We start from the raw sequence: 23,215 nt of genomic DNA on the forward strand, positions 1-23,215 counted from the left end.
TTCAAAAGGTGTCTCTTTTTATTTTGGGTAAATAGAGTAACAAAAGTTAGATAGATAGAAAGTTAGATAGATATCGCCACGCAATAGAGTGGCGATTCCTAAAATACTGTTTATCCCTAAATATGTAAGGGCAGCAGCTAAGCATTTTCAGCCCCACGCAGCTATATATATTTACTGTACTGTCAATAGCTCTATTAGCAATAAACAGACTTCATTTGTCATATACACATACGCAGTATTTTTTGTACTGAAGGTAGCTTACCGAAAAAAGGGGGAGGGCGGCCGCTGCAGAGGAACTGGGTCACAGGAGGCAGGGGCGGTGCTTCAGGTGGCAAGCGGAGGCAGCAGGAGTAGGACGATGCTTTGGGCAGGGAGGAGGAGGTGTCCTGGGGCTCCGGGCCATGGGCTCTACTCCTAAGATGTCCGCTCTGAGCGAAGTCCTCCTTCCCACTGATTTCCCAGTTGTGGGCTTCGGGAAAATGGCGATACATGCACTGATTGACATATCGGGAGATGAGATTTCAGTCTGCGCATGTGCCGCCTCTGGCAGCCATTTTCCTGAAGCCCACTGCAGGGAATTCATTAACATCTTAGGAGAGCCTAGGGCCCGCAACCTTGCAGCGCTGGGACACTCACTCCTCCCAGCCTGGAGCATTGCCCAACTCCTCCCACCGCGAGCCTCCTGAAGCAACCCTGCCTCCTGTAACCCTGCTCCATCCCCGCCAACCCCATGGTAAGCTACTGTAAAATGGGAATATAAGACGCACCACCATTTTATATATATAAAAAAAATCCTATTTTGCTCTGCAAATTTGGGTTTTCATTTTATGGTCCAATGTGTCTTATGGTTTGCAAAATAAATTAATAACAAACATTTCAATGGTTTATTTTTATCAGTAGAGGAAATGTTAAGTGAATGAACAATCCTCGATGGTGAGATCAGGATTCTGTGGCGGCTATATCATCCCTTCTAGGACTCCTTGTTCTTCTTTACCGTCAAAACAACATCAAAGCCTCAAATCTTGGTTTTGGAAGTAATTAGGCAGAAGACTGTTCCCAACATCTTTGAGAACTAACCACGGACCTTTTATGGATGTAGATTTGTGCAAATCCTTCGGTCTCTTCATGTAATCCCAGACAGACTGGTTGATAGCGAGATCAAGGATCTGTGAGGGTCACTTCATTATTTCCAGGACTCCTTGCTCTTCCTTACACTGAAGATAATTCTTAATGACTTTAGCTGTATGTTTAGGGCACTTGTTCTGCTGTAGAATAAATTTGGAAACAATCAAACGCCTCCCTGATGGTACTGCTTTATGGATAAGTACAGTATATGCCTTTATTTTTCAGCATTGAGGACACAATTCTGACTAAATTCCCAACTCCATCGGCTGATATCCAGCCACTAACTTACAAGGTACCTCCACCATGCTTCACTGTTGCCTGCAGACACTTATTACTGTACTACTCTCCAGCCCTTCGACAAACAAACTGCCTTCTGCTACCATCAATATTTCACATTTTGACTGCAGGAGAATCTTTCCACATTTGGGGCTGAATTGGGGATTTGGTCAAGACTAATAGTGTCCTGCTGAGAATTACAGGCATATACTTATCCATCTTGGAATACCATTGGTTCCAAATTTGTTTCGCTGCAGGTCAATGGCCCCAAACATACAGTCTATGTCATAAAGAACTATCGTCGTTGTACCAAGAAGAATTGGTGCTTTGATGCTGAACTGAAGGCAAATATTGAATTGTTTTAGATTTCTCTTTTGTTCATTCACTTTGCTAAATCATAAAAAATATACTGTACTATTAACATTTTTATTTCTGAAAGCATTCTTACTGTGCTTGCCGTAAAATGGCATATCAGTTGGCAGGTCCAAGTGAGTGTTGATGACAAAGGCACTGGATTGAGCATTAACCTTCACAATTTCCTGCACCCAAGCTTGGCAACACTGTAAAAGGAAGTACAATTGTCTTGGGCAACAAAAAGCAGACGGTGTTTGTCATGCATTGGAACTATTCTTGGCTGATCTAAAGTCTTGTGAGTTTTCCATCTCACTCATTCACTCTGACTAGCCCAACAGTACTACTGCTCCAATATTAATGCTATACCCCAGCCACCTTATGCAGGGGTTTCCACTTTTCCAGGCTCCTAAATATCAAACATGGCTCGTTATACAGTCAGGATTTTACTTGTCCTGCTCGGAAGACAGCAGCATATTGCTCCTGCCTGTGTGGGTATATAGAATGAAATACAGATTTCATAGAAAGCCGTTAGCTTCCCATTGAATGCACATTCCCCTCTGTGCGCTCACTCAGGCAAAAGCTAGTATGCTTCTGTTTCCGAAGGCGTGTACATCTCAGAGGTCTATTGAGAAATCGGTGGGGGTCTCAGGACCTGGACCTTCACCAATCTGCAGGCAATTAAAGGGCCTAAAATAAATTATAAGTTCAGTTACTCTTTAACATAAATATATCTGTTAATGCCCTGTTCTTTAACATGTACAATGGGTACGGAAAGTATTCAGACCCCTTTACATTGGTCACTCTTGTTTCATTGCAGCTATTTCGTAAATACAGAAAAGTTATTTTTTTTTCTCATTAATGTACACTCTGCACCCAATCTTGACTGAAAAAAAACAGAAATATAGTAATTTTTGAATATTTCTTTAAAAAGAAAAACTGAAATATCACATGGTCATAAGTATTCAGACCCTTTGCTCAGACGCTCATATTTAAGTCACATGCTGTCCATTTCCTTGTGATCCTCCTTGAGATGATTCTACTCCTTCATTGGAGTCCAGCTGTGTTTAATTAAACTGATAGGACTGGATTGATTTGGAAAGGCACACACATGTCTATATAAGACCCCACAGCTCACAGTGCATGTCAGACCAAATGAGAATCATGAGGTCAAAGGAACTGGCCAAGGAGCTCAGAGACAGAACAGTGGAAAGGCACAGATCTGGCCAAGGTAATGTGGCACCCCTAGGGGTATTTGCCACAAAAATAGTTACTGACACTAAATACAAATATTAAGATAGCAAAACTGCACTACCACTTCCGGCCAGAAGGGGGAGCTCCAGAGACTCCCCTTGATCCATTCTGGTCTGAGAGAAGAAATGGCAGTTGGGCTAAGGAGCTGATAGTGAGAGGTCATACAGCTGAATTTCTAACAGCCCTGTGACGGTTTCCAGGCCCAAATCACCGGCCTGAGGAGAAGAGGGATAGAGAAAAAGGACATTGTGAGAACCGGGTAGCATTAATCACTACCCAGAACAGGCGCAAAGATGGATACCGGATCCGTGGCTGTATTCATTATATATAATACAGCAACCGGAAAAACGTGAGGTGATATCAGCTTCACTAGGGCCGGACGCAGCAACAGACACAGAGTTCAGCGGTACTCCCGGAGGGGGTAAGCCGATAAAAGGACTCGGGTTGCCCGTCGAACCAGGACCCGGAGGGAACAGATTGGGCCGGCAGCCAGTTCACATACAGCAGCAGGGCTACACAGAAATTGCGCACAATAAGAGGCGAAGACCCCGGCAGGGTCAAAGTAACTCAGAGTTCCCATACAGACTCCGGTGACAGGACTGGTTGTAAATCCTTTTATGTTAAAGTAAACTGGTTAAACGTTTCAGTGCCTCAGTCTTTCATTTGGACAATAGCCATCTATCCAGGATCGGGATCGTCACCGCTGGGAGAACCTGCTGCTGATCAAGTAAGTGCCTGTCCCCTCACGATACCCCTTACACTGTGCATTGCCTGAGGCCACAGCACCAGGTCAAGCCACCTGTGACATCCCCCTCAAGAGACAGACCCCATTGGTCCGGTGCTGGGTATCCCGGTCTCTTGGGCGTCACAATTGGCGTCACGAACAGGATCGAGCCAGCCCATATACCGGGTATTGTGTGCCGTGATTGGAACCCAAAACTTTGTAAACTTGGATGAAAAATCTTGAAAATTGACTTTATTAAAGAAAATTCCATTTTCCATTAAAAACTATTGAAAGTGACTTTTCCCCATTGGTTATAATGGAGTAAAGATGGCCGCCATCACCTCATAACCGTTAGGCACGAGACTGTTAATTGAGCTACGCCATTACCTGAGCCCCAGTCTAACTGAAAAACTTCAGAATCCGCCATTACAGAGCGCGTGGCGGGCGGGAGCAGCAGGGGGCGTGTCATTGTGGGCGGCACCAAGGTGAGCGCTCTGACGTCAGAGTAAGGGGAAAACCAATCCTGCTGCACAGCGGAACGAATCTACACTATCCCGACGGAAGCGGAGGACCGGAAGGGTCCGGATTAACTAAGGGGGCACAGTATGTCGCAGCACGGAGACACCGCAGCACCCGGCAACGCTAATGCAGCTGAAAGACAGAGTGTCAATAGAGAGTCCGGCAGCACAGCGGTGCAAGGAGTGGCGCCCATCATGCCGGTGCTGATGCCATATACCCCGGGTGGCCCGTGGCTTCCAATGTATGAAGGTGAGCCTAATACCCTTGAAAATTTCAGAGAAAAGATGCTGGCCCATTTTGACATGTTCCCCGTGGGTGAAGTTCAGCTTGTTAGTCTCCTGATGATGCAGTTAAGTGGCCATGCTAAGCGAGAAGTCACAGCATGGGCAGCTGATCTAAAAGACACTGTTGAACGCATATTTGCTGGATTAAAAGCTACATTTGAAACCACTGCCAGCAGCAAAGCTAAAATACGATTCTTTAATTGCAAACAAAAAGCTAATGAGGGCGTGAGAGACTTTGCCTTAAACCTGCAGGAAGCCCTTAAATCACTTACACTGGCTGAACCCATTTTTAACACCGGAGCGGATAAACTGCTAAGAGATCAATTTATTGAGGGACTCTACACCCCTTCTCACCGGGGGCATGTGAGCATGCTTGTTTTTAAGAACCCTGAATTGACATTTGCCCAATTAAAGGAGAGCGTTATACGTCTCCAGCTGGCAGAGGCACCTCGGGATCAGGAGCCTGCGCAACTCATGGCAGAGGCACCTCAACAACAGGGAGTGCCAGTGACATCAGCTATGTCTGGGGCCATTGCTAAGCCCCTGGGGTCCAGTACTAATGAGGCTCTTCAACGAAAGCTTGACTCTTTAACTGATGTTGTTGCTTCAATGGCTAAAACCATGCAGGAGATGAGAGGACCAAAGATGGAGTTGGCAAACCGTAGAGAGGATGTTCCATGGATGAGACCCCGGAGATACCCGACATGGAGAGGACGACCCCGCGACTGCTACCAACCGGATGGACGGCCCATTTGCCGCCGTTGCCAGCAGCCAGGCCACTTTGCACGAGATTGTAATTTAAACGGGAATCCCCTGGGAATGCGGGCCGCTTCGCAGGAATGAACTTTCAAGGCCCAACACCCTGGCACGACAGGTACATCGGAGGACGACCCATTATCCCTATCGTGTTGGACGGAATTCCCCTCAACGCTTTGCTGGACACAGGTTCCCAGATTTCATCTATACCGTATATCCTTTATAAGAGGTACTGGGCTGATGCAGATATTGATAAAGGGCCCTCTGATGTTGAACTAGATATATGGGCTAGTAATGGTAAGTTGGTACCGAAACTAGGATTCAGGGAGATGACCATAAAGATTGGTAAAGTAGAATTGAAGAAACAGGGTATAATTGTTGTTGATGTTGACCGGCGGAACTGTGAATCAACTGTATTGATAGGAATGAATGTGTTAGAGAACTGCTTTTCCGAAGTCATTTCTGTCTTACAGCAAATTGCTGAAACTGCCCAACCCTGCCAGCAGAGAGTTCTCCAAAGGGAAATAAAAGTATTGATGTTAAGGCAACAGGTAGAAGTTGCAGGTGGAGAAATCGGCAGTGTGAGGGTAAGTGATCCAACGTCTATTGTAATCCCACCAAAAACAGAAATGCTGGTATGGTGTAGAGCAGCCATTGGTACTAAGGGACGAGATTATCAAGCCTTAATAGAACCAGTGTACACCGACAGCAGGCCCACTATACTCACAGCACGAGGGATAGTCGAGGTACACCGGGGACGAGTGCCGGTACGACTTTTGAACTGTGGAGAGGAAGAGGTCACTTTGCCAAGGTATGCTACAATGGCAAAGCTATATACTGTTGACAACAATGCCATCACAACCATTGAGCCCTTAGAACCAACCTGTCAGGTGGAAGGCAATGGCTCAGATGGAGAAATGGAGGATTGGTGCCAACAGCTACACGTGGGCATAAATTCAATACCTACCCATCAAAAACAAGGGGTGTATAGGCTAGTGACGGAATATGAACAAGTCTTCAGTAAACACCCATTGGACTTCGGACGGATAGAAGGGGTAGAACACACAATCCCCACAGGTGACCATCCCCCAATAAAAGAAAGATATAGACCCATACCGCCCGCTCACTATCAATGTGCAAAAGATATGCTGAGGGAAATGAAACAGGCCGGGGTAATAAGAGATAGCTGTAGCCCCTGGGCGGCCCCTCTAGTGATTGTCAAAAAAAAAGATGGAACTATGAGAATGTGCGTAGACTACCGGCAGATTAATAACATCACCCATAAAGACGCCTACCCCTTGCCTAGGATAGAAGAGTCCTTGACTGCTTTGAAATCTGCTAATTATATTTCCACCTTAGACTTAACAAGCGGGTATTGGCAAGTCCCTGTGGCTGAGAGAGATAAGGAAAAGACGGCATTCACCACACCAATGGGTCTAAGTGAATTTAATCACATGCCGTTCGGACTCTGCAATGCATCCGGTACCTTCCAGCGGCTGATGGAATGCTGCCTCGGACACAAGAACTTCGAGACCGTCCTCCTGTACCTAGATGATGTGATCATCTACTCAAAGACTTACGAACAACACTTAAAAGACTTGGCAGAAGTGTTCGAAGCCTTATCCAGGTATGGCATGAAAATCAAGCCATCCAAATGTCACCTTCTCAAGCCAAAGGTACAGTACCTGGGACACATCGTGAGTTCGGAGGGAGTAGCACCGGATCCCGAGAAAATAACCGCCATAAGGGATTGGCCGAGACCTACCAGCGCAAAAGAAGTGAGGCAATTCCTGGGATTGGTGGGTTACTATCGCAGATTTATAAAAGGATTTACCAAGTTGGCAGCACCCTTGCAAGACGCCTTGGTAGGGCAGACGAAGAAACCTTCAAACCGAAACCCTCCTTTCCAGTGGAAAGACGAAAGGGAAGACTCCTTTGAACAACTAAAGAAGGCACTAACCGGAGAAGAGGTTCTGGCATACCCAGATTACCATCAACCTTTCATCCTCTACACCGATGCCAGTAATGTGGGACTAGGAGTGGTGCTGTCACAAAAGCAAGAAGGTCGGGAGAAAGTCATCGCCTTTGCAAGTAGAAAGCTCCGGCCTACTGAAAGAAATCCAGAAAATTATAGCTCCTTCAAATTGGAACTACTGGCAGTAGTTAGGGCTGTGACGGAACGTTTCAAACACTATCTGGCCGCTGCAGAATTTATTGTCTATACTGACAACAATCCGTTGACCCACCTGTACACAGCCAAATTAGGTGCGTTAGAACAGCGATGGATAGCCCGGTTATCTAATTACAACTTCAAGATCAAGTATCGAGCAGGTCGCAAGAATGGAAATGCCGATGCCCTATCCCGGATGCCACACTTGAGAGATGTAGAAGAAGAAACGGGGGAGCTTGAAGAAATTGAACTACCAGCCTTCCATCATCCCAAGGCAAAACATCATCAGTCAAGTACCTATCAGAAACAACAAGAGGTGAATTTTAATCCGTTAGCACACCATAGATGGGCTGACACCCAAGACAGCAATCCGGCTGTGAAGTTGGTGAAGGAACTGTTAACTGAGCAAAGTGCATATCCCGATGAGGATGCCCCAGAAGAGACGCATCAACTCTGGAAAGAGAGAGGCAAAATGTTCCTGTATCAAGGGAAGCTCTGTAGAAGGTACACCAATCCGAAAACACATGAATTGGTTTGGCAGATTACCGTGCCTAAACAAGATGTCAAGATGGTCCTCGAAGCTTACCATAATGGTGCTGGTCACTTTGGTTGGAAAAAGTTAGAAGTACTTCTAAGAGAAAGATTTTATTGGGTCGGGATGAGAAAATCAATCGAACAGTGGTGCAGAAATTGTGGCCCGTGCAACCTCAGAAGAAACGATCAAAAGAACCAAAGAGCACCACTGCAGCCCATAATCACCAAACAACCACTTGAACTTGTAGCCATAGACCACGTGAAGTTAATACCAAGCCGGTCCGGCTATGTCTATGCCTTGACCATCGTGGACCATTATTCACGCTTCTTGGTAGTAGTACCCGTAAAAGATCTGACAGCAAAAACAGCAGCCAAAGCATTCCAAACGTACTTTTGTAGACCCCATGGATATCCGGAACAGGTTCTCACCGACCAAGGTACAGCCTTTGAATCAGAAATCTTCAGAGAATTCTGTAATATGTATGGTTGCAAAAAGATCCGGACGACGGCCTATCATCCACAAACAAACAGCTTATGCGAGAAGATGAACCATATTATAATAGACCTACTAAAGACTTTACCTGAGACAGAAAGGAATCAATGGCCAGAGAAATTGCCTGACTTGGTAGATCTATATAATCATGTCCCGGTAAGCTCCACCAACTGCACCCCAGCTTACCTTATGCGTGCAAGACCCGGCCAATTACCAATCGATCTAGAAATGGGAATTCTGAAACCAGACGCAGAAGTTCAAGACTCCAATTGGGATATCATACGGCAAAAGCAGTATCGCCAAGTGCAAGAGAGTGTGGAAAGAAGCCTTCAGCAAACTAGAGAAAGACAAGAGCGAACTTTCAACCAGAATGCTCTAGCGACCCCATTAAGACCGGGTGACCAAGTGCTCAAGAGAAATCGTCGAACCAATAAACTAGACAATCAGTGGGAAGCCGTACCCTACACAGTTTTACCAACAAGAATGGATAATCCTAAAATGTGTCTCATTAGCAAAAACGGGGGCTTATCATCTGTACTAGTGTCAAGAGACAATCTTAAATTATGTCCGGAAGCATTGAAAGAGACAGAAGTTGTCCAGCCAGAACCAGAAGTTATTCAACCCATGCAGGAGCAACCAGTAAAGGAAAAAGAAGAGGAAATGTATCACACCTGTATAGGAGACTTTCCCAAAACCCTACTAACATACCATGGTGCAGTAGTGGTTCCCATGGTGGCCTTTTACCCAACACCGAACCCAATACCAGAAGTCCCAAGACAGGAAGAGGCTGACCCCGTACTACAGGAGATTCCAGGCCAGGAAGAACAGATTCCTGATCAGAGTGATCCCATTCACGGTGGACTTGCCAACTCCATAGTCGTGGAATTATCTTCAGCAGAGCAGGCAGATACTACATCCGCAGTAGACAGTAGTACACCACATGAAGAGATACCGCTATCACGTAGATCACAGCGTAGTACCCAGGGCCAATTACCGGCCAGGTATGCAGATTACCAACTATAAAGCTCATAATGTGAATTGTATATATGTTATGCCATATATAGTTAAACAGAAAATGTAGTATAGTCATTGTTATCAGTCTGCAACGTTTAAGCCCAGTACCTACAGAGACTTGTCTGTATGAACTTCTTGCATATTCTTGAACTTTTTATCAGCCCGGAGGCACTAAATCAAAGCTCCGGAAAGACTGCTTTTTGAACTTTGCTTTTTGCTCTTTTTGAACTTTCTTTAGACTTTATATTGATAACTCCGTTGGAAAAATGGAACTAAATTCCTGGACACAAAGTGCAGTGCCTTTCCTAGTACCTTCAAGGATGGAACTTGTATTAATAGACGCTATTTGAAGTGACTTTTTACAGAACTCTATTTTTGTTTCCTTGAGTGGTTTTTGTAACTTTTCATTTTTAAGACTCTGTACATATTAATTGTTATTTCAAAATGTCATCGTCCCACAGTCCCGGAGTACTGTTCTTAACTAAGGGGGAATGTGGCACCCCTAGGGGTATTTGCCACAAAAATAGTTACTGACACTAAATACAAATATTAAGATAGCAAAACTGCACTACCACTTCCGGTCAGAAGGGGGAGCTCCAGAGACTCCCCTTGATCCATTCTGGTCTGAGAGAAGAAACACCGGATTACGTACCGGTAATGCTCTTTTATAGAGCCACGACAGCACCCACTTGAGAGAGGGGATCCGCCCCTAGGAACAGGAAACCCTATGGAGAGAATAAAAGGGGCGGTCCCCCTCGCTCCCACAGTTGGGTTTACAGAGATTGCGAGGAACCGCCCACCAGACTTTAGTAGGTCATTCAATATCATCGTTTATAACTAGTTAACTTAAGTATGGCTAACTACAAGAACCAAACACCCTTAACCGTGCTTCTAAATAAAAAACCTATAAGGGTGGGAAGTGAAGGGGTGCTGTCGTGGCTCTATAAAAGAGCATTACTGGTACGTAATCCGGTGTTTTCTCTTCGCCACGACAGCACCCACTTGAGAGACTTTCAGAGATAGTCATTTGGGAGGGATCACCGTGTTAAGGACTGATCTACCGAAGGACAAGTCAGATGAAGAAGATAAGTCCAATCTATAGTGATTATAGAAGGTAGTAGGAGAAGACCAGGTTGCGGCCTTACATATCTGTTCTAATGGAACCTCCGCTCGTTCAGCCCAGGATGATGCAATCGCCCGGGTGGAATGTGCTCTTACGGTCTCAGGCGGATTCTCCCCTTTGGATGAATAGGCCAGACATATCGCATCTCGAATCCACCGAGATAAAGTACCCTTCGTGATTCCAGCTCCTTTTCTATGACCCTGGAACGAAACAAAGAGAGCCCTGCTCTTCCTCCAGGCGCTAGTCCTATCTAAATAGGCTAATATGGCTCTCCTCACATCTAATGTGTGGTATCTTTGTTCTTCCTGACTTGTAGGGTTATCATAGAAGGAGGGAAGGTAAATTTCTTGTGTTCTATGAAATTTGGTGCATACTTTGGGTAAGTATGAAGGGTCTGTTTTAAGGACAACTCTGTCTGGAAAAACTGACATAAAGGGAGGATCTATCGATAGTGCCTGTATGTCACTTACTCTTCTTGCTGACACTAAGGCGACAAGAAGAGCTGTCTTGAGGGAGACATGTTTTATGTGAGCTGAATGTAGTGGCTCAAAGGGATGGTCTGTAAGAGCTTCCAGAACTAAATTAACATCCCAAGGTGGTACGTGGGGAATTCGAACTGTCTCTGACCTCTGGCATGCTGCAACAAACCTGGCTACCCACTTATTACCTGCGATATCGTGACCATATAAAGCTGCTAGCGCAGAAATGTGTACTTTTAAGGTACTGACCGCCAGACCTAGATCGCGCCCTTTTTGTAGAAATTCTAGAATCGTAGGAATATGAATTTCATTTGATAGGGCCGTTGGGTAGAGGTTTAAATATTTTTTCCACACTCTTGCATAGATGGAGGTAGTGGATCTTTTTCTACTTAGCAGTAGAGTGTCAATCACTTTATTTGAGAAACCTCTCATCTTTAGCAGCTGCCTCTCAAGTTCCAGGCTGTTAACCGTAGACCTTTCACCTGAGGATGGTTGAAGGGGCCCTGGGAGAGAAGATCTTGATCCTCTGGAAGGATCCATGGGTCTGAGATTGACATGGCTCTCAGCCAGGAAAACCATGGCCTCTTGGGCCAGAATGGAGCAATTAGGACCACGTTTGCTCTGTCCTCCCTTATCTTCCTGATCACTGTCGGAAGTAATATCAGCGGGGGAAAGGCATATGCCTTCTTGAATACCCATGGTACCTGTAGGGCGTCGAAGATATCTGGATTATCAGATCGGAACAATGATGCGAATTTTTTGACTTGCCTGTTTTGTCTTGTCGCAAAGAGATCTATTTCGGGAGTGCCCCACTTTTTTATTATCATACAAAAGATACGGCGATTTAGAACCCATTCTCCTTGATGGAGAGTGTGGCGACTGAGGAAATCTGCTCTCGAATTGTCGATTCCTCTCACATGTAGCGCTGAAATGGACAGAAGGTGTTCCTCTGCCATGGCTAGAATATCGTTGGCTATAGACATGAGTCCTTCCGATCTTGTTCCTCCTTGATGGTTTATATAGGCTACTGCTGTCATGTTGTCTGAGAAGACTCTTGTATGTGTTCCGTGTAGCTGCGGAAGAAATTTAGATAAGGCATGATAAACAGCCTTCAGCTCTTTTTTATTAGAAGAACCATCTGATTCTGTAGGAGACCACAGACCTTGCACTATTTGATCTTCTAAATATGCTCCCCACCCACTAGGACTAGCGTCAGTGAAAATAGTTTTTGATGGTTTTACCACCCAGGGGACCCCACTGGAAAGATGATTCGGATTTAACCACCAAGTGAGAGATTGTATCACGTCTGTCGTTAAGGAAATACGAGCATCTAATCGGCCAAGTAATCTTTCTTCCTCCCGAAGTATTGTATACTGTAATTTCCTGCTATGGAATTGGGCCCATGGAACAGCCGAAATACAGGAAGTGAATGAACCAAGAAGGGACATACCTTCTCTTAGGGAAATTAGAGGGTGGTTAATCACTGATTGTACTTTGTTTATGATTGATATCTGTTTTGACTCGGGAAGAAAGCACATTTGATTTGTAGAGTCTAGAATAATTCCTAAAAATTTTTGCTCAGTTGTGGGGGATAATCTAGATTTTTCCCAATTCACCAACAACCCTAACCCCTGCAAGGATGAAATTGAATCAGACATGCGTTGATGACATTGAGAAAGAGAGTTCCCGACTATCAATAAGTCATCCAAATAGGGTATTATGAGGGTGTCTTTTAGCCTCAAATACGACATTACTTCTGACATTAGTTTTGTGAAAACTCTAGGGGCTATTGATAGTCCAAAGGGCATTGATGTGTATTGATAATGCCGTATCTGACCTTTGACCATAACTGCCACCCGTAGATATTGTTGATGCTCTCTGAAGATTGGCAGATGATAGTATGCATCTTTTAGGTCAAGGACTGCCATGAAGCAATGGGGAAACAGAAGCTTGACAGCTGACCGAATGGATTCCATTTTAAACGTTTGGTTCTCTAAGAAGACGTTTAGTCTCTTGAGGTTAATTATTGTTCTATATGATCCGTCAGGTTTTGAAATAAAAAATAAAGGGGAATAAAATCCCCTCCCTTTTTTATGAAAAGGGACTTCCACTAATACTCCTTTGGACAGGAGAGTTATTATTTCCTGTTCCAAGGCCTCTTGTTGTGAAGGTGAACCTAAGGAGGTCAAACAAAACGAGTCCGGCGGAACTTGAGAAAATCTTAGTTTTAAGCCTGTAGTTATAAGGCTAGTTGCCCATGAATTAGATGTTATTGCCAGCCATTGTGCGGAGAAGAAGGACAACCTACCACCAACGGGTAGATCTGTCCTAGCGGGGTTTATCTTCAGGTTTGAAATGGCGTTTTCCGAAGAAGGCTCCCTTCTGCTTAAAGTCCTTATTAGCCCAACGGTCCTGGTTTTTATAGTCCCGTCTCCTGTTGAACATGGGCTTTCGGAACGCTCGCCTATAAGATGGAAGATAAGCGTTATTAGGGAACCCTTTCTTCCTCTCACCCGCTTTGGTAAGAATTTCATCCAATTGAGCACCAAACAGGTACTCACCCTGGCAGGGCAGACCACATAACTTGGACTTTGTTTGTGGATCGCCTTTCCACCCTTTTAGCCACAAGGCGCGGCGAGCCGCGTTAGTTAGTCCTGCTGATTTGGCTGCTAGACGGATGGAATCAGCCGAAGAATCTGCCAAAAAGGCAGTAGCTCCTCTAATTAATGGAATGGATGACATGAGTTTATTACGGGAAAGGCCACCTTTTAAGCCTTCTTCCAGATCATTCAACCAAACCATCATGGATCTGGCAGTACATGTGGCAGAGATAGCTGGTCTAAAGGCTCCTGTACAGGATTCCCAAGCTCTTTTTAAAAGGGAGTCTGCTTTTTGATCGAGCGGGTCTTGCAGGGATCCTGAATCTTCAACAGGTAATAAAGATTTTTTAGAAGTGGATGCCACTGCCGCATCAACTTTTGGGGCCTTTATCCATTTGGTGAAATCATCATCATTAAAGGGATAGCGACGTTTTGAGGAAGACGGCAACCCTCTTTGCCCCTGGCTTTCCCACTCTTTTTTAACTAATTCCTTTATTGCAGGAATAACCGGAAAGGAAGGTTTCTTTCTCTCGGACAGGCCAGCAAACATCACGTCCTGTGGTGATTTAAGGGTCTTAGTATCTTCCATACCCATGGTGTTACGTACTGATCTGACTAAATTGTCAATGCTTTCTGTAGGGAAACATGTATCCTGTTCACCTTCCGAGGATATAACCTCTTGGGAACTGTCCGACTCCTTATCCTCAACCTCAGATGACTGTTCAGATATAGGCGAGCTGTGTTTCTTCCTACTTCCAGGAATTTTATCCGAGTCTCGAAAGGCTCGCAACTCCTCCCTTATCATACTACGTATATCATCCGACCTTACTGAAGACTCCTCTCGTAAGGTGGATTCGATGCAAGAGTGGCATAACTTTTTTAGGTAGGTATCCGGGAGCGGCTGAGAGCATAAGGCACATTGCTTATGTTTTGATTTCCCTGTTCTTTTAACCTAGGGAATTAGATGAGAGAGGGAGTATAATCAGCTTAAAATAGGGCAGACATACACTCACCCCTGAAGCTGTCATAATACCGGCTGGAGAGGAGGAGACGGAGGCACAGATGGAGGAACCGACCGGTCCGATCTCTTTTCCCTGGCGCTCTTGGAGGATGATCTGCGGCTGCTAGTCCGGCTTCCTGGTGTGACAGCGTTAACCTCAGACGAAGGCAACGTTGTCTCTTGAGGAGATGCCATAGTGGACGCCGGGAATCAGCGCCGGCGTCCTTTTGTTATGGGGGCCGCCATCTTCTTCCTGTCGCACCCGGAAGTCCGGGTTGCGACTCTGCTGTGCGCGCCTCCGCTGTGCGCGCCTCCGCTGTGCGCGCCTCTGCTGTGCGCGTCCCTGCTGTGCGCGCCCGCGCTCCCACCAGCAATTGCGCAGGCGCCGTCCTCCTCCTCCTTCACCCCGGAAGTTGTAGTAATACTTCCGGGGGAGAATTTACTGGGCCCCACGCCGCCTGTGCGCCACCCGAGGCTGGCGTCACAGGATCTTACCGCAGCGGTCCGGCCCGCAGGTCTCGCTGGATGCCTCTCCGTGAGCCAGGCGACTCCCCGATCCTGGCCTCACGGTACCTGCCAGCAGAGGGGGGAAGCTGCCACAGGACCCCCGACGCTGCTTCCAGCTCTGGAGCCCTTGCCGTCCCTGTTAAGGTAAACCGCGCAAGCGGCATCCAGGCTGGGGATCCTCTTCTCTCCAGGTCTCCCGTAGGAACAGGAAACCAACTGTGGGAGCGAGGGGGACCGCCCCTTTTATTCTCTCCATAGGGTTTCCTGTTCCTAGGGGCGGATCCCCTCTCTCAAGTGGGTGCTGTCGTGGCGAAGAGAAAATGGCAGTTGGGCTAAGGAGCTGATAGTGAGAGGTCATACAGCTGAATTTCTAACAGCCCTATGACGGTTTCCAGGCCCAAATCACCAGCCTGAGGAGAAGAGGGACAGAGAAAAAGGACATTGTGAGAACCGGGTAGCATTAATCACTACCCAGAACAGGCGCAAAGACGGATACCGGATCCGTGGCTGTATTCATTATATATAATACAGCAACCGGAAAAACGTGAGGTGATATCAGCTTCACTAGGGCCGGACGCAGCAACAGACACAGAGTTCAGCGGTACTCCCGGAGGGGGTAAGCCGATAAAAGGACTCGGGTTGCCCGTCGAACCAGGACCCGGAGGGGACAGATTGGGCCGGCAGCCAGTTCACATACAGCAGCAGGGCCACACAGAAATTGCGCACAATAAGAGGCGAAGACCCCGGCAGGGTCAAAGTAACTCAGAGTTCCCATACAGACTCCGGTGACAGGACTGGTTGTAAATCCTTTTATGTTAAAGTAAACTGGTTAAACGTTTCAGTGCCTCAGTCTTTCATTTGGACAATAGCCATCTATCCAGGATCGGGATCGTCACCGCTGGGAGAACCTGCTGCTGATCAAGTAAGTGCCTGTCCCCTCACGATACCCCTTACACTGTGCATTGCCTGAGGCCACAGCACCGGGTCAAGCCACCTGTGACATCCCCCTCAAGAGACAGACCCCATTGGTCCGGTGCTGGGTATCCCGGTCTCTTGGGCGTCACAGTTACAAAAGAATTTCTGCAGGTCTTAAGGTTCCTAAAAGCACAGTGGCCTCCATAATCCTTAAATGGAAGAAGTTTGGAACCACCAGAAGTCTTCCTAGACCTCGCTGTCCAGCAAAACTGAGCAATTGTGGGAGAAGAGCCTTGGTGAGAGAGGTAAAGAAGAACCACAAGATCAGTGTGGCTGAGCTCCAGAGATGCAGTAGGGAGATGGGAGAAAGTTCCACAAAGTCAACTATTACTGCCGCCCTCCACCAGTCGAGCCTTTATGGCAGAGTGGTCCGACGGAAGCCTCTCCTCAGTGCAAGACATATGAAAGCCTGCATAGAGTTTGCTAAAAAACACAGGAAGGACTCCCAAACTTTGAGAAATAAGATTCTCTGGTCTGCTGAGACAAAGGTAGACCTTTTTGGTGATAATTCTAAGCGGTATGTGTGGAGAAAACTAGGCACTGCTCATCACCTGCCCAATACAGACCCAACAGTGAAACATGGTGGTGGCAGCATCATGCTATGGGGATGTTTTTCAGCTGCAGGGACAGGACAACTGGTTGTCACTGAAGGAAACATGAATGCAGCCAAGTACAGAGATATCCTGGATGAAAACCTCTTCCAGAGTGCTCTGGACCGCAGACTTGGCCGAAGGTTCACCTTCCAACAAAACAATGACCCTAAGCACACAGCTAAAATAACAAAGGAGTGGATTCATAAGAACTCTGTGACCATTCTTGACTGGCCCAGACAGAGCCCTGACCTAAACCCAATTGAACATCTCTAGAGAGACCTGAAAATGGCTGTCTACCAACGTTCACCATCCAACCTGACGGAACTGGAGAGGATCTACGAGGAAGAATGGCAGAGGATCCCCAAATCCAGGCATGAAAACTTGTTGCATCATTCCCAGGAAGACTCAAGGTTGTACTACCTCAAAAGGGTGCTTCTACTCAATACTGAGCAAAGGGTCTGAATACTTATGACCATGTGATATTTCAGTTTTTCTTTGTTAATAAATTTGCAAAAATTTCTACATTTCTTGGGGTTTTTTTCAGTCAAGATGGGGTGCAGAGTGTACATTAATGAGAAAAAATGAAATTTTTTAAATTTACCAAATGACTGCAATGAAACAAAGAGTGAAAAATTGAAAGGGATCTGAGTACTTTCTGTACCCACTGTATGTGTAATACACACATATATATGATGAACCAGCATCTCGCCACCTCACCTGATATCACTATTAGGTCGGATCATGAGGTATGGTCTCTGAACTTGCACCAACGTGCCGAGGACACGTAATTTCAGCTTGACACAGTTTTACACAAACACCCCCACTATCCACTCGGGCACAGGGAGCCAAGGGGAGTGAGAGTAGGTGGCCCATGCAAACACTGACATGGCACCACAGTCGCTCACAACCCTGACAGCCTGAAAGGCCACTTTCACTAGCACCAGTGAAACAAAACCTTATGAGCCTGGTAGGATGCCATGAGTTCTTCGTTAGATATAACCCTGGTCCAGTAACAGGATTATATCAGGCCAGAAACCAGTCCCGGTAGCATGGAAAGTTAAAACCGAGAACACGGACGTGTGCTTTTGTGGATTGATACAAAGGAGCAGCTCAAGGTTAAATTTTATATTTAATCGCATTTAGGGCACACTAGAAAATACACTATATAAACAATGGTTATACATATACAATGGCCAAATATGTAAATGCAGGTGAAGTACAAAAGATATAAGCAGATGAATCATCACCATATCACCACCAGTCTGATGTTCAACCATGTGTGCTGGGCTGCCAGCTGATTCCCGTTCCTCCCAGCATGTTACTCGATGTGCCCCCCCCCATCCTTTAGAAGTGAACAGCAAGAATGACAAAGAGAGAGAACGCACATGGGCTTGAACAAACATTTACCCCCTTGGTTGGTCACACCCTCTTTCAAAATACAACCCCCCCCCCACCCCCGGGACTTATCACCCTCCCCTGGATGCCTGAAGCTAAAACTCCCAAAACCTATGAAGGGATCATAACGTACAAATGGAAGGTCATTGTGCTACAGTTCTGGTGTCATCGGATCCGGCCAGGCCCCTGTTACGTTTGGACACCAAACACGGCTTCACTACCTGGTTTTACTAGCCGTCTTGCCTTTCTGCCCACAAAGGCGCTCAGCCCGTTCTACAGATAATGTAACTGGTAGGTGGCTAGGATGTTCAATAACTCCATATTCTCCTTAAATCTCCTTAGGAAATCCTATCTGACTGGACAAACAGTTACACAGCTCGGGCTTCAAAGGAGGTCATCTTGTATGAGATTGGATGCTAGCTAGTGTGGCTGGACCACCTGCTGAACTACGTGTCCGATACAGCTACACAAGATGAAGCCGGATTGTTAGCTGCCATTAAACTCCCCCCATATTCTTCCCCAAATTGCTGGATATACATACATCATAAGATGTACGAGTGTGTCTGAGTGTGTGTGTATTACATATATGCAAGCATATACATGCTTACACAGTTGTGCACGATTGGATCTGACACCCTTGATGTGTATTTATATATATCACACACAGATACACATATATGAGATGATATACTAACAACATATATCTTACACAGCTGGAGTACATGAATGGACATGACACAGCTCACTGGGTGCACGGACATGATACACACGAGATGACAAACAGGTAGTATATACGGTACATGAATGAACATGACACAGGCTGCTGGATGCCCGGACATGATATATATGATCTAAGTATACCCACACACATATATACGTGCACACACAAGATGACATACAGGCAGTACATACATGAATGGACATGACACAGCTCACTGGGTGCACGGACACGATCTATATATGATCTATTGATACACACACGATATATACATATATACATGCACTGGTGGCATACAGGCAGTACATACATTACGCTAGATGCATGGACATGATATATATGATCCATGCAGTGCACACACTATATATATATATATATAGACATAGATATACACACACATATATATATGACACACACACACACACACACACACACACACATATATATGACACACACACACACACACACACACACACACACACACACACACACACACACACACACACACAGCACATGCCGGTGCAGGGTGTCGGGGTGAGCAGAGCTGGGGGTGATGCTCCATGCCGGCCGCCTCCATCCCTCCCTCCCCGGCTGCACACATGACCAGCTCCAGATGTTCGCTCCCTGAGGAGACAGCGCTTTCGTCGGTCACTGGAGCTACTTACCTGGAGCTGATGAGCGAGTAATCAGCCTCCGACCATCCCGGCAGGGCCCTGCGGGCACACCGGGTGCACAGCTGGTAAAGTCCGGGAAAGAAGAGAAATCCGGCGGTCACGACGTGCCACATCGTGCCCGCTACACCTCTGCTGGTGCCCAAGTCCGGGAGCCGCCTGCCAACACCAGAGCCCGCCCACACTGACGTCACCACCCAAGAGCACCGCCCTTAGGTAGTATGTGACCACGCCCACACGCTGCCACTCACCGAGCTCCGGTTTGGGGCCACGCCCGCTGACTGTGCGTGTGTCCGCGGAGCAGGTCGCCTCTTGTGCCTGTGCCCTGCATGTGTGCCGGTGCCGCAGATTCTCAGGGAATTCCACTATAGAGCATAGCACTCAGAGCCCCGACACAGGCGACAGTGTGTGGCAGGAGGGGCTGACCGTGGATTTGCACATTACCACTATCTCCAAGTCATTTGCTAAAGGGACTGAAATTCTCATCCAGCGGTGTACCTGGGAATAAGGCTACTTTGACACTAGCGTCGTGTGACGGACGTCGCAATGCATCGTTTTGGTGAAAAAACGCATCCTGCAAAGTTGGCGTTTTTCCCCCATAGACTAAGGCTACTTTCACACTGGTTGCGCCGTGTTGTGGCGGACGGCCGGGAGCAAAAAACGTTGCATGTAACGTTTTTTGCTCCTGACGGACCGCTTTTTCCGACCGCGCATGCGTGGCCGGAACTCCGCTCCCACCTCCCCGCACCTCACAATGGGGCAGCAGATGCGCCGGAGAAATGCATCCACTGCCTCTGTTGTGCAGTGCGTCAAACACTAGCGTTGGAATCTCGGCCCGACGCATTGCGACGGGGAGATTCCGACGCTAGTGTGAAAGTAGCCTAAATTGAACAAGTGCCGTCTGGAATTTATCTTGGTCTTTATATGTATAGTAAAATCGATGAATCCAGCAGGAATTTAGTAAAATCACTAAGTTTAGTTCTTCATTTTTATTTTTTTTTAAAAGGAAAGGGTTGTATCCTATAGTACACCACTTGTAAATAAGTATAATTTCTTACAGCATTATTTTTGAATTTTGAATAAATCCCCAAACAGTGTCACGAGCAAAGCACCCCCATACCATCACACCTCCTCCTCCATGCTTCACGGTGGGAACCAGGCATGTAGAGTCCATCCGTTCACCTTTTCTGCATCACACAAAGACACGGTGGTTGGAACCAAAGATCTCAAATTTGGACTCATCAGACCAAAGCACAGATTTCCACTGGTCTAATGTCCATTTCTTGTGTTCTTTAGCCCAAACAAGTCTCTTCTGCTGCTAGAACTCTGTGTGGCATTGACCTGGTCTCTAATCTGAGCTGCTGTTAACCTACAATTTCTGAGGCTGGTGACTCCGATAAACTTATCCTCAGAAGCAGAGGTGACTCTTGGTCTTCCTTTCCTGGGGTGGTCCTCATGTGAACCAGTTTCTTTGTAGCGCTTGATGGTTTTTGCCACTGCACTTGGGGACACTTTCAAAGTTTTCCTAATTTTTCGGACTGACTGACCTCATTTCTTAAAGTAATGATGGCCACTCGTTTTTCTTTACTTATCCTCTTTTTTCTTGCCATAATACAAATTCTAACAGTCTATTCAGTAGGACTATCAGCTGTGTATCCATCAGACTTCTGCACAACACAACTGATGGTCCCAACACCATTTATAAAGCAAGAAATCCCACTTATTAAACCTGACAGGGCACACATGTGAAGTGAAAACCATTCCCAGTGACTACCTCTTGGAGCTCATCAAGAGAATGCCAAGAGTGTGCAAAGCAGTCATCAAAGCAAAAGGTGGCTACTTTGAAGAACCTAGAATATAAGACATAATTTCAGTTGTTTCACACTTTTTTGTTAAGTATATAATTCCACATGTGTTAATTCATAGTTTTGATGCCTTCAGTGTGAATGTACAATTTTCATAGTCATGAAAATACAGAAAAAAATTTAAATGAGAAGGTGTGTCCAAACTTTTGGTCTGTACTGTATATGCCGATACAGTTCAAAGCTATGATGGAGGAGAGAGCGTAAAGTGACGCTCCCTCTCCCATCATTCTCCCTCTACAGGGAGACTGGAGCAGGGGGAAATGGGGAGAGGTGACTATTGTATGTTTTTGTTTTTAAATAATACTGGAGGACTATGGGGCTGCATTATACCATATACACTGCTCAAAAATATAAAGGGAACACTAAAATCCCACATCCTAGATATCACTGAATGAAATATTCCAGTTGTAAATCATTATTCATTACATAGTGGAATGTGTTGAGAACAATAAAATCTAAAAATTATCAACATAAATCACAACTAATATCCCAAGGAGGTCTGGAGTTGGAATGATGCTCAAAATGAAAGTGGAAAATGAAGTCACAGGCTGATCCAACTCCAGTGGAAATGCCTCAAGAAAAGTAAATGATGCTCAGTAGTGTGTGTGGCCTCCATGTGCCTGTATAACCTCCCTACAACACCTGGGCGTGCTCCAGATGAGGCGGCGGATGGTCTCCTGAGGGATCTCCTCCCAGACCTGGCCTAAAGCAACCGCCAACTCCTGGACAGTCTATGGTGCAACGTGACGTTGGTGGATGGTGCGAGACATGATGTCACAGATGTGTTCAATCGGATTCACGTCTGGGAATCGGACGGGCCAGTCTATAGATTCAATGCCTTCATCTTGCAGGAACTGCTGACACACTCCAGCCACATGAGGTCTGGCATTATCCTGCATTAGGAGGAACCCAAGGCCAACCGCTTCAGCATATGGTCTCACAACGGGTCTGAGGATCTCATCTCGGTACCTAATGGCAATCAGGCTACCTCTGGCGAGCACATGGAGGGCTGTGCGACCCTCCAAAGAAATGCCACCCCACACCATTACTGACCCACTGCCAAATCGGTCATGCTGAAAGATGTTGCAGGCAGCAGATCGCTCTCCATGGCGTCTCCAGACTCTGTCACATCTGTCACATGTGCTCAGTGTGAACCTGCTTTCATCTGTGAAGAGCACAGGGCGCCAGTGGCGAATTTGCCAAACCTGGTGTTCTGTGGAAAATGCCAAGCGTCCTGCACGGTGTTGGGCTGTGAGCACAACCCCCATCTGTGGACGTCGGGCGCTCAGACCATCCTCATGGAGTCGGTTTCTAACCGTTTGTGCAGACACATGCACATTTTGGCCTGTTGGAGGTCATTTTGCAGGGCTATGGCAGTGCTCCTCCTGTTCCTCCTTGCACAAAGGCTGAGGTAGCGGTCCTGCTGCTGGGTTGTTGCCCTCCTACAGCCCCCTCCACGTCTCCTGGTGTACTGGCCTGTCTCCTGGTAGCACCTTCAGCTTCTGGACACTACGCTGACAGACACAGCAAACCTTCTTGCCACAGCTCGCATTAATGTGCCATCCTTGGAGGCACTGCACTACCTGAGCCACTTGTGTGGGTTGTAGAGGCCGTATCATGCTACCCCAAGTGTGAAAGCACAATCATCATTCAAAAGTGACCAAAACATCAGCCAGAAAGCATTGGTACTGAGATGTGGTCTGTGGTCCCCACCTGCAGAACCACTCCTTTATTGAGTGTGTCTTGATAATTGTCAATAATTTCCATCTATTGTCTATTTCATTTGAAC

General features: G+C 46.4%; 1 protein-coding gene across 2 annotated transcripts in view; it reads right to left on the reverse strand.

Moving 5' to 3' along the window:
* Window positions 1-19,741, reverse strand: part of TLCD3A (TLC domain containing 3A) — an 88,570-nt gene extending 68,829 nt beyond the window's left edge. For both annotated transcript variants that reach the window (XM_069757371.1, XM_069757370.1), the window contains exon 1: window positions 19,556-19,741. In XM_069757371.1, the coding sequence (XP_069613472.1) occupies window positions 19,556-19,677 (122 nt within the window). In that variant the 5' untranslated portion in view covers window positions 19,678-19,741. The remainder of the gene's footprint in view (window positions 1-19,555) is intronic.
* Window positions 19,742-23,215: the final 3,474 nt, after the last annotated feature.

Source organism: Ranitomeya imitator, chromosome 3, assembly GCF_032444005.1.
Source record: "Ranitomeya imitator isolate aRanImi1 chromosome 3, aRanImi1.pri, whole genome shotgun sequence".
Classification (NCBI taxonomy): domain Eukaryota; kingdom Metazoa; phylum Chordata; class Amphibia; order Anura; family Dendrobatidae; genus Ranitomeya; species Ranitomeya imitator.